Source organism: Diachasma alloeum, unplaced genomic scaffold (assembly GCF_001412515.2).
Source record: "Diachasma alloeum isolate Michigan unplaced genomic scaffold, Dall2.0 Dall_scaffold_00543, whole genome shotgun sequence".
Lineage (NCBI taxonomy): Eukaryota > Metazoa > Arthropoda > Insecta > Hymenoptera > Braconidae > Diachasma > Diachasma alloeum.
In genome coordinates this window covers 329,623-342,909 of record NW_021680675.1, presented here as the reverse complement: position 1 = coordinate 342,909, position 13,287 = coordinate 329,623, and the positions used below count along the sequence as shown (strand labels likewise).

Below are 13,287 nucleotides of genomic sequence, written 5' to 3'. Positions count from 1 at the left end.
GATTTCATTAGAGGGATAGCAATGCACAGAATGCATGGTATTGAAGGTGGTATAGTGGAGAAATTGATGAATCTTTGGTTTGATTCCAAATTTAGTCAATTTCCATTTTCACTACATGCATTCATGAATCAAATCAATGAAAGGTTATTGAATATTAAGCCACTCAAATTTGTGCATCGAATGCGCCGTTCCGTTCTAGACGTTATTAACTAGAAGCCATCCGAACTCAAGGTGTATGGTTTTTTTTTTACTCAGTACCAGTCCTCCAAGGAATTTTACGCAATGATTTTTATCAGCATTACCGTCTACTGGTGGTAGAAATTTCATTGCTGAACTCTGAAAGGATCACTCGAGACATGCGTGAACAGGCCCGAGATTTACTACACAAGTTTGTTCGACAATTCGAACATTTTTATGGCCTTCGATTTTGTACAATGAATGTTCATCAATGCATTTACCTGATATAGTAGCTAATCTGGGCCCGTTGTGGAGCTACTCATGTTTCCAATACGAAGACCTGAATGGCCAATTTTTGAAGCTCATTCACGCGACTTGGCATCTTGACACTCAGATAGCGAAGAAACATCAGCAAATTATTGCGATGGTGAAAATGGTGGACAGGTTACCAGAAGGGCCGGTGCGTGATTTTTGCAAAAACAGGAAAAAACAAGTAAAAATCATCGAATATGTGTTCCTAGGCTGCTATACTGTTGGCGACTACAAGAAGCTAGTGGAGATATCAGAGATTATCCAAGCAGCAATAATTAATTCTGGGCATCTACTCCATCCATCTGTTCGTCAGTATACGCGACTATTGAAAGATGGCCAGCTCTATGTGGCAGAACAATATAAAACCATTGCTTTGCAGACAGAATCGTTCATCGTTAGATACACAGGATTGGATGGGTACTGGAAGTTCGGTTCTATTCACAGTTTCATCAAAACGTCTGTCCACTGAAATTGTCTCCTGGGGTTGTGCTTATGTAGAGGTACAAACTTAGCAATAATCAAAGAAGTTCGCGTTGATGAGGTTTTCATGACGAGAGGAGCTCATGTAATCGTTTCGACTCATCACTTCTTTCGCGAATACCATGCAACTGAGAATTTTCTGGCTCTCCCGGTTAAGTCCTTAGAAACAATGTGTGTTCAAATAAAAATCGACAATGAATTGCATATTGGGATTCCCACCAATCGAATAGAATTGGAATAAATCTATGTAATTTTTTATAAAAACGTTGAATGTGTGTTTAAACTTCGGGCGATGACTCCATGTCCATCAATTAATTTTTCTACTTCGAAACTTGAGTTATTTTCAAAATGTTCTCCCTTGTCTGGGGTAGGAACAAGAATTTTTTTTTCCAAAATTATAGGTCTCAAACTGAATTATCAATCATTTTTATTTTTATTCATTTTCAGTTGCAAGTTACCTGTACAAAGTTACCTATATAAAAAATTGCAAATGCACTTTCCGTGTAAATAATTGTACGTGATTGTATCGAAAAAAATCCTATTTGATTCAGGGCCTCTCGTTATTTGTAAATATGAAATTTTGAGTTTTCGAAATCTGTAATTTTTTAATCTTATAAGATAGTATTTGTATGTAGTTATTTATCTATTTAATCATTGATTTATTTATTCATTCCATTATATATATATATTTTTTTTTCGGAAAGTACAGAAAACTTTATGTAAAAATAGTAACTCATGGGAGTAGAATCTGCCCATTAAGGAATCAGAATAAAATTGAACAAAAATAATTAATTGATACAAAATTCCACAAGGAAGCCGATGAGTATTCAATTGTTCCCTTACAGAAGTTTCAATAAATCAGTCTTTGGTGTAATTTTTACCCATTGATAATAAAAAAAATGCCATGCTCATCAATACCTATCCCACTTTTGTAATTTTTGGATAAAACAAGAATGTAACATACAGTTTTTTTATATGGAAGACCTTGAAACCTGCGAACTCGATTTTTAGATATGAAGGAATTCGAGGTCAAAATTTCTTTGTTGGAAAATAGCAAATTTTTTTACGCCAAAAAAAAACATTTTAATTTTTTTCCCCGTAGGTATTGTACTTGGAGAATGACGTTGGAAATTAATTAAGGATATCCAAGTACTTTGGCTATTTTTTCTCCAGTGAAATGCTTTTCTACTTTTGTAGTCGAACATCAGAGCTTTCATTTGAGCCCCATTTGACCCCAAGTTTCCGGCCATTTTACAATGATTTTATTATTTAAACTTTGCAGGTCTGAATTTGAATCTCCATATTTAACCGTTAGGAAACATTTTAAAAATCTGAAAAAAGAATTAGAAAGTTTACTTTTGGAGGAAGATTGATGAAATAATTTAAAAATTGCATTTTTTAAAAATTACGAGCCTTTTCTATAAATAATTTATAAACAATCAATTTCCCACCATAAAAATTATTTGTTCGGAATCGTAACAAATTTATTCAGATTCAGCATTTTACCAGAAATCGATTTCATGCCAAAAAAAAGGTTTCCGAAAGATTAAACAATTTCAATGATTTATTTATAAACAACGAATGTTTAAAAAAATAATAATTCTGTGCAAAATGTAATTTGAATGACGCTGAATATTGATGTTTCTTTTCAAATTTTTCTCACGTAATTTAATTGACAAATTTGATGATTGAAAATTGTTGAATCTATAGTGCGATCTGTGCCAAATTGTAAAAGATACTTGGATATCCTTGAAGGAAGAAATTACTTTCATAATATAAACCGACTGTAATGGTTAGGTGGGTGAGGTGTTGCTCCGGCGGACATCCAAGCTAAGCAGCGTTGAGCTGGGTTAGTACTTGGATGGGTGACTGCTTAGGAATACCTCGCTCGCACAAAAATTACGGGCGGTAGGCACGGTGGCGCGGCCTAGTGTCTCCATATAGTCAGTGTGACAGATGGGTACATTAGGGCACTGTACAATCGGCCGGCTGTGCGACTGGGGTTTTACATGGTTTCCCGTGCAGTCCTAGCTCGAATGGGGCACAGCTAAGAGGAAGACGGCCATGATACCGCAGATAATAATGAGAGGAAAAGTAAAGGAGGGGAGGCAGGCTAGAGGAGGGGTTTCAAATCGAACTACTTCGATAAAACCAATGAAATGGAAAAATAAAAAAATAAAAAATAAAATACTTTCATAATATACCCTGGTAATTGAATATAAGGTATCAAAATTTTGAACAAACTCCATTTCTATACCCCTGACAAGTGCAGATTTTTTTTTTAATGATTGAAATTTTGAGGCTAAACGAGCAGTAGATGATTGGTGAAATGTGTTATATAGATTATGAATTCTATCATAGTTGCTCCATCTTCATTGTTTCTCAGCTAATAAACAATGACAATAATTAATGAACATTTATAAATAAAATTAGATAAAATGTGCTGAAGTAGTTGCCCATCATTTTTTACCGATTTATTCAAGACAATTTTTAAACGTAAACAGACATTATCTATAATGATCTGTAATGACAACTATTACTCGTCATCTTGGCCATGCGGGTCAATTGAGACAATTAATAATGCCATTTTCATTGAAAAGGAGGAGCAGGGGGAAAATAGATTGATCCGAAGGGCTTACCAGAGTTTGTCAGGGCTTCAGGATGAATTAGAATCAGGGAAGGATTTATTCAGGATGTACAGGGTGAAAAGAGGAGGAAAAAATAATTTGAGGAGGTAATAGGAGGAAATAAGGTTCATATATTCGACTCGGGTAAACACGTGGGTAAGAGTCCTTTACTTCCCGTGGTTAGAACGGTATTTTTCGCCGCGGCGTACACTATTAGAAAAAAAAAAAATATTTCATGGACGGTTGACTACCAATTTTGAGAACAGTGACACTGGATGCCAATTCAGTAAAATTCCAGAATTTTAAACAGTATAAAGACGAGAATTCCTTAATGTATTTGAATTTCCAATTTAATATGAATATTTAATGCCAAATTACACCGACGTCGGTGGCCGAGTGGATTAGACGCAAGTCTAGTGTGCGAAAGGTTGTGAGTTCGATTCCCCGTGGAACCGAATTTTTCAACGGAAGGCTCCGGCGAGCCGGAGGTTGCTAATAGAGGAACCGCCTGTACCGGAATGGGTTTTCTGTGGTTTCCCCGTGCTACTTCTATGTTCTATAGAAGTGTGAATGCGGTACAGTATAGAATCCACAGCCGCATGCATAGGGTTGGATAGAGTGCCGAATGGGACCCGAAAAGAGGACTCCGAGGCCGTAAAAAAAAAAAAAAAAAGCCAAATTACATTGAATTTTCAGTAATAATACCCCAAGAGCTTCAAAATTATCGGGTATTTCCCGATAGCTTCGTTGCAAACAAATGAGGGTGTCAAGTTTTGCAGGTTAAAAAATCCCGAGCGCTTGCGCGATGGAGTTTTCTGCAAAACTTGGCACGATGGTTTGTTTGCAGGGGAGCTTGAGGGAAATACCCGATCAATTTTGAATTTCGAGGGGTATTTGTCGGATTATTTTTCCCAATCGGATTTTGGCCAAGCAGAGTGCAGTGGATAACATCAGGAGGTGAAATGGGAAAGATTTGAACAAATTATGTTAATAGGATAACCCGATTTCCATAGACTGTCAAATATAAGATTCTATCCGAAATGAGCCGAAAAAATGAAGAGTTACTGCGAAATATTCAGGTAAAAAAAAACGAAGAACTACTGCGAAATATTCAAAAGCTAGGAAAAAATATCCGAAATAAAACTGTCGGGTAGCCTCGAATACTGTGCTCTGATTGGTCGAAATCCCATTGGGAAAAATAATCATTGAAATCTGAAATTTCATTATTTTTTCCCCCTAAATCGCATTCAGTGTAACTGTCCGGAAAATTCAAGAATATATTTACCGAAATTTTCTGGGTTTCTATTCATTTTCAGGGAGAAATGGAGCTGCAATTTACCAGGTTTCTGTAATTTTTCCACAAAATTCTAAATTTTTAATGACGAAGTTTCTTCATATTTCAGTGGTGATTAAATTCGAAAAAAATGCAAAAAAACTGTACCGGAAATTTTAGCCTACAATTTTGAACAGTGTAGCGGAGCGGGAGGGAAATGCTTTGCGCCCGCCGAGGCGAAAAAGTATAAGGCGAGCATTATAATCGCATAAGTCAGGTAATTTTGGAGCCAAACAAACATGTGCAGAGTATTTTTCTAGATTTCAGCAGTTGTACTAAACAGCTTGAAGGCACCACACGGAAATTTTGGCCTCTGATGAGTTGACGTCACAGGCCTTTTTAGAACTTTAAAAAAATGCAATTTTTAAAGCAAATAAATAATTATTCAATTATTTTCCGTATGTTTCCCTATCAAATATGGGTTCCTGGGAGCATATATTTGAGGAAAAAAAAATAAAAAAACGTGCAAGTTCCCGATTTTGATTTTTAGTGGTTTTTTGACAATTTGGGCTAAAAAATATTCTGAACTGACGTAATTTTTCTTGCAGAAGGTGTATTCATCAATGTGTCACATGTGGTACGAATTTTCGCAATATTGACTGCACTTTTACGTTGATGACGCGGATTTTTTGACATTTACCATAAGAACACTGTTTGAATTGTATTTTTAAAAATAATTCATTTTATTTGAACCATTCTCTGCAGCAATTTGGAACTCCGCACGAATTGGCTGAATTTTTTAACCTCGCCAGTTTACCATTAACGGATCTTATTTTTTAATTCCTCCACTAATTCCATCATTTGAATGAGGAGAAAACTCCTTTCTAATAAATAAGTTGAAATATAAGCGTGTTCGGTCTGATAATCCCAAATCAATTAGTAATTGCAGACTCTTATTGTTTCCAGCTTCTCCAGGCGATGTCGAGGCAATACTCAAGGTGAACATCAAAGGCTGTGGTTATCCACCAATTGTCGATTGTGAAAACTTTACACGTGAGCTTGGTTACGAGGGTGCCAAGTTTCCATGTTATTACAGTCGTGTTAACGGTAGCATAGTGATGGCAAACTATAATCGTCAAGCTCAGCTCGAAACAATACTGCACTTCCTTGCTGCGCCATTCGTTGTAACACTGGCGACGAGTGTGGCACTATGTGTTATGCACTGTGACTGCAGATGTGTAGCACCACCACCTCATCATTCCCGGGGAATGAGAAGAACCAGGATGAACGATTTAAGGTAAACAAACCTAAACAAACAAAAATACATACGCCAGTACCAGTGCATGTCAGCTGAAGGTGCATCGACGTGACTTGTCGATATCAGATAATCCTCAGCTTCTTCCTTAGCAATTGCTTTAAAGCCATATCACATTGTGAGCTCTACCCGGCTTTTTAGACGGCTGCTATCATTTCTTCGCCGTGTTGATTATTTAGTTATACAAATGTATGTTTATACTGTATTCTATGCCCAGAAAGATGATTCATTTTTTTCCATTTTTTTTTCAACGTAAAAAAAATGAATTGAGAAGTCGCACGGGAAAAATTTCATTGAATAACTTAGCGAGTTCGGTAGAGAATTGACATTCTATCGAATTTCTATTGAAAATTCAATTAGTTTTTGGCTCATTCTATTGGCGAATTTCGCAGCATTACTGCGAATTTCTTTTCCTTTCCTTCACTGAGAGAAAAGATTATTTTTGCCAAATATTCATTTACTTGAGAGAAGCATTTATTTTCTTCAAATCATATTTCTCTAATTCAGTCATTCCCACGCGAGTTTGATTAGGTTTCAATTATCACAATCATGCTGCTCTAGAGGATAACTATGTTGCACATGATCTTGGTTGAACTTCTCCAATGATTATTCATTTTTGCTTTTGAATGGAAGCATTGCTATCCTTCGATTTTCACATTGTCTAATTTTGATTGGAAATTCTGTAGAATGGTCTGAAACGTAAAAATACGAAGTTTGGCGACCTTTTCGGTAGTCAATTTTTAGAAAATTGAATAATTAAGTGGCTAAAGTAATTCCAAACAATCTGAAGTTTTGTTAGATTATAGGTCCTAATGAGCACTAGCTCTGTGCAAAATTTCAGCGCGATCGATCGAATAATTTTTGAGAAAAAGCGATTCATTTTTAAATCGTTTTCCGCAAATATCCTCAAAACTAGTGGGCCGATTTCAATTTTTTCTTCTAAATATTCGTTTCAATGCCTTCTACCTAAATCAATCAAGATATATATACCTGCTCATACAAAGTTTTAGAGATATTCCCGTTTTTTCATTAAAAAAAACTTTGTACACACTCTAGCTTGTGCAAAAATCGAGATATCAACTTGAAATTTGGACAGAAAATATGTGTCCCCGCTCATACGAAGTATTCAAAACATGGGAATTTTTATAGCACCCATGGAGGTGGCAGTAACCATCTGAAATTTTGCTGTTAGTTAGTGTTGTGAATCTATAAACTTTTGTAATATTTCAGTCCATTCGGAAGCCCGACATCAATGTATTGGCAAATAAAAAAATAAGACATCGCTCATAGTGACTTGCTCACTGTCACATGGCGCGCTGTCATATGCTCGTTGTCCTCTGCTTGTTTCCAAACGTCTTATATTCTAGAGGGAAGAATTTCGATCAATTTTTTAATGTTGATACTTATTGAGGGAGTTCACTCAAGGTCATTGCTAACATGATCGTCTTTGACTGCAATATAATTGACATAATTGAAACCTAATGAAGATTGCCTAGGAATGACTTGACTGGAGAAATACGGAATTAAAAAAATGAATATTTCTCTCAAGTAAATGGATATTTGGCAAAAATAAATTTTTTTCTCGGTGTTTTTAAAAACAAACGAGTGGAGAAAGTAAGGCGATTTTCATGAGTACAAATCGCTTTGCGTCGAATTTTCATGAAGCCCGCCTAACAAACAAACGAGAATTGACTACCATTCTATGAAACATGAATAAACGAATCATAATTGTTCAAATCATTTAGATGAGAGGAAAATGGAATTGCTTAAACATGGGGATTTTCAGTGGGTCGAGTTTTCAGAAGATTTTAATAATCCATTGGTATAAGTCTGCACCGAAAAAAAGATGTTAATGTGATCCATATATTTGTAAGTAGGAATACAATTTTTTATGGATTTTTCATTTACGAAGTTTTTATGTGAAAAGAAACAATCAAAAACGGTGGGTATTCCCGCATTATGCGACCACTTAAGGATTAATGTTGCGTTTACTAAGATTTTCTTCGCACGAAGTTGATTAGAATTAATAGCTAGAATTATGACATTATCTCACATTTTTGGCGTTAAGGATAGGAGACGCTGAATGCGATATAGTGAAAATGATGATCGATTTTTTCACTTTAATCAAATAATATTAATGTTCCAATACAAAATTTCTAATATGAATAAAAAGAAGCTGTGACTCAATATTCCAAATTGAGTTTTCATTTTTAATTTGGTGCTGACAACACGAGCCGACGATACGCTAAGCGCGGAATTATATTGATGAGATAAACAACAGTATCTCATCAATATACTTGAAACAAACAGATTAATTGAATTATCGTGTGAGTCAACTAAAAATTGATGACAGTGTGGGCACGCACTTTTACCCGAGTATCGACAAACATTGAATTCTAGAAATTCACACTCTAAAGTGCGTTCCAGGAGGAATTGAATTGTAATTATGATTAAAATCTTTTTCAGTTCGTATAAGAATTAGAACATGGTCATACGTGTGAAATAATTCAATAGAAAACTTAGCAAATTTGTTAGAAAATTTTATTGAAATTCTCCAGGAATTCTACGGGGATTCGAGACAATGAAATGGAAAACTCCGCGCCAAGCACTTTGAATCCTGTCTCTACTGAATTTTTTATTTTATAAAGATTTTTTTTTAAATCCTTCTATTCAGAGTTATCCTCCCCATAATAATCTGATAGCACATTCCATGATTCATTGGACATTTCTTGACTTGGCTTTGATTTTTATTTGTTTATTTTTTGCAAAATTTCTATGGGAATTGTGGTTTCCAGAAAAAAATGTTTCTTCTTTCCAGAAACGACCCCACAAAACTTTTTCTTGGTGCAGTTTTTTTGCAAAAACATTTGTTTTTGTTTTTTTGGGAGATTCCAGTCATTTTTCGAAAACGAGCACACGATCATTTTCGTATGAATCGAATTAATTTTTTTCCGCGCAACAGAAACTATCTTCAATCACTTCTGCTCTAAGAATAAAAGGTATTTTTTTCCTACATTTATTTATAATTCATGCTCCGATTCGATTTGAGAATTTCATGAGAAAATCAAACGTTCCAATTACCCGCGTAAAATAACCTCAGAAATAAACTCGCCCACATGTTATTCACGGAATGAGTTGAAAATCTAAATTAATCGAGGATAGGGGAAAAATTTCTATGCAATATACAGCGCTATATGACCTTGTTCATCAATTTTTCATTAATTTTTACAATAAGTCCATGATGAGTTTAAAAAATGCAAATCAGTAGAATTCAAGAACGAGAGAGAAAGAGTAATGCGCTATTCAAATCTCCCTCCTCTGCGCGTGAGGTTGGAGCACACTGCTACCAACTTCGAAAACGAAATCTCACACTTAGTGCTCAGAGATAATGTGAAATGCGAGAATGTGGATATGATCCCGTTGCTATGCGCGTAATTTCCTTAATATTAAGTCGAAAAAGAAAATAGTGATATCAATGGAAAGCTCGTGGCCGATTTATGCCATGTAACTAAGGCTATTTTTTTCGTAGGGTATCACGTTTTTAGTTTATTCAATAAATGTGTTTCGGAGGTAGTGGAGGGGGTAGTTGCTTCGTGTATAGATACCCGGTAGCAAGCGGCGAGTTTCAAAACTTTTCTTGGCCGATACGCTACCGCGTATCTCGATAATTCTCGTTGAAATTCTATTTGTTCTTTGCGTAGATTTTATTCGATAGAAAAAAGTTGATAGATTTCGATTTTTCAATTTTTCTCTTGAGATTTTTTCTATTAAAACTATTGAGCACAGATTTTTGAAGTTTTTTCCCTTATATTTTGTTTCGTTTTGCATTGCAGGAACCGAGTGAAAAAAAATTGGAAAATTAATGCCCAAGTATTTTTATGAAAAAAATTCCTAGAGAATATTCATATAGAAAAGGCAAAATCTATTGACTTTTCCCTATCAAATATCTCATAGAATTAGCCAAAAAAACAAATAGAATCTTCTAGCGAATTCGATAAGTTTTTCTATTGAATTTTTTCATACGTGCAAATCATTTACTGTAATATGAAAATGTAACAGCTAATAAATGGGGACATATGATTCTCATCGGTTGTATTGCGTTTTGCAATGAGAATGATGATAAACAATTAATTGAAAGAAGGAATGAAACGGCGTTAACATTCACGCTAGTACTAGAAAATTTCAAATAAAAACTATTTGATAGGAAAAGTCAGCAGGATTTGATATAAATTTTTCTATAGGAATTACTTGACATAAATTTTCCAATGTGTTTCGACACTACTTTCACCCTCTTTTCATAAAAAAAAATCGAGCAAAAAATTTAGAAAGTTTGAGTCAAAGCATTTTGATAGAAGATATCTCAGTAGAATAAGTTTTACAGAAAAATCGACTCCTATTGATTTTTGCTGTGGGATATTCTTCAGTAAACATTTCTACGGAAAAAAATCGCTCTGATTAACTACGAAATTTCTCAATAGAATCAGCCATACTTGATAGAAAATTCTATACAAATCCTACAAAATTCCCTACCGTACTCGCTGGATTTTTCTATGAAATTTTTCCGTATGTGAGAAAAACTTTTTTACAAGTAAACCATTCGATTTCAATAAATTAATTATCTCTCTGGGTTCAAGTTGAAGAACTTGATAACTGTGATATTATGGGATAAATATTGTTAAGAGAACCTTTCAACATCTTCTTTTGAAAATGAAAATAAAAAATAGTAATTGCGTTTAATAAAGCAAGTTTTAATTGAAATTCCACTCTAGTTTTTTTATGCTCCAACTTCTCCCGGAGTAGCACTCACCTCAACACTTTATTGAGTTATAAACGTAAAAGGAAGAAAATAAGAAAATGGGAGAGACAACGGACCAAGGAACATTAGGATATGGGTGTAAAACGGATCCTCGCTTCGCAACTCCACATAGGGTTTATTCATTTTATTTTGCATGTTGGCACTGGTGCCGTTCACAGGGAAGTAAATCGATACTTTTTTCGGAATTGACTCAATGATTACTTCTGGAAGTGAAGTAGAACGTTGTGATGTTTCAATTTCGCACATTTTCTCCTCCAGATATTTCAGATAGGATTGTGTTTGAATTCCCAACTGCTAGACTGACAATTCAATTTCGGGAGAGGAGGAGTTTGGATTAAGAAGTAGATCACATGGAGGATTTCGTTGAGAGGAAAAAAGGAGGCTGATAAGATTGGTTTTTGTTATCGGGAATTTTCAAGGAAAATCTAATGAGATTTAGTTGAGAAAGGATTCGAAATCCATGAATGGTATTTTTTTAGATAAATTTCAAACACAACCACTTACTTTTTACACACTGTCTCTCAGCCAATCTGAGAACTCCACTGTTAGTATGTAATTCTCATGAAAATTTTCGTTTTTTCACCCCTTTAAACGACAAAAATAGCACCTCATGAATTTCAGGGTCTTACGATGTGATTTTTCTGGACCCGTCCGTAAGGTTTTTCACTATGATAATAGCATTAACATTACATAAAATTATTATCAATTGCTTTGTGATTCTTTTTCACATCATTTGACATCGAATTTTTCTCTTTTTCATCTTTTAATTAGTAACACGGTCCGGCAAAATATGCGAGGGTTCGAGCAGGCGGATAAAACTTATGCTACTCGATAGATTTTTCGACGCAGAATCGGAATTTGTTTATTAAAATGTGCCCAAACGTATGGTGACTGAGAAAAAAATGTTAAAGTCAGAAAAATGAGCGGAATCGATCAAGTTAAAAAAATTAAACGTCAATGAATTTTCCTTCTATTGAGCCGGGGAAAAAACACGAGGTTCGGAATCCTCAGACGTAGTGGAGAAGAGTATACGTGACTAGATTTCTCCATAATAGGCTGAAAGAACAAAATAAAAAGAGAAAAAATGATGCATTGTGGGTGGATTTGAAGGAGGAGAGGTAATTGTTTCTTCTCGTTTTGCAGAATTTGGAGCCAATTCAAATTGTTCTTCCCACGTGGGTTTTATCTGAGAATTTCAATGGATGAACCTTTGATTTGAGTATTAGGAGGTACAATGGAGTTTGCGGCCTGATTTTATAGATGAATAGATATATAATAATCACTCGGTTGGTAAAATGTTTATTCAACAATAGCAGTTTATCTACAGCTCCATTGATAACTTTTGCATTTTTTCTGGGATCTCGGGATGTGGAAAACCAATCCTGAACGATTTGCGTTTGTATGAGGTGTCGTCTTCGCTCAGTAGACTCCAGCAATAGTCTGTGAGCATATGGATTGTTTTTTGCCATGATAACGTTTCTCTACCGTCCTGGTGAAATCGTTGTCCGAGTTCATTACTAACGTCAACCCGGGTGGAAATTACTTCGGGCCCACCTGAAGCACGATCAGAACTTGATCAGGTTTTTGTAAGGTTCGTCTGATCCGGTGATACCTGATGAGCAGCTAACCAAGTTCTGATCCAGCAGATCGGATCCGAAAAACTACAGGCGGGTTCGGATCAAGTTCTGATCAGGTAGACATGATCAGATGATGCCTAATGAGAACCTGACCAAGTTCTGATCAGGTAGGCACGATCTCACCCTCAGGTCGGCTGCCTGACCCCAATTTGATCAAATTCGGATTTGATGTCTTCGATCGGCATTTGAACGGGGTCAGTTGAAGAGAAAATGATCAGATTCAGATCCGGTCCACCTGACATTAATTTTAATAAGTTTTTCAGATAATTTAATTAACTATTATTATACTATTCAAATTAAGTTTTATCAACCATTATCAATAATTATTTTCAATCTTTAAAAAGGATCATTATACTATAATTAAAATAAATTAAATTAAATTCATTAAATTAAATTAATTTAATTTGATTAATTTAATTTAATGAATTAAATTAAATTAAATTAATTTAATTTAATTAATCGATTTAATTAACAGCCAGCCCTTCTCAAATGTACAGAAGGGAGGGGTGATGATCTCGTAAATACGTATTAGAGGAGTATCAAACTTACACGCAAATGATCTTGAGAAAAAAAATCATCAAATGTCTATTTATTTATTAGAGTTATTGTTATTATAATTATTATTATTCATTAATGAAATAAATAAAAAT

General features: G+C 34.8%; 1 protein-coding gene across 1 annotated transcript in view; it reads left to right on the top strand.

Annotated features, from left to right (window-relative positions):
- Positions 1-13,287, top strand: part of LOC107043030 (protein tipE) — a 134,687-nt gene that overhangs the window by 12,184 nt on the left and 109,216 nt on the right. The window contains exon 2 of the mRNA XM_015264330.1: positions 5,836-6,166. Within this exon, the coding sequence (XP_015119816.1) occupies positions 5,836-6,166 (331 nt within the window). The remainder of the gene's footprint in view (positions 1-5,835; positions 6,167-13,287) is intronic.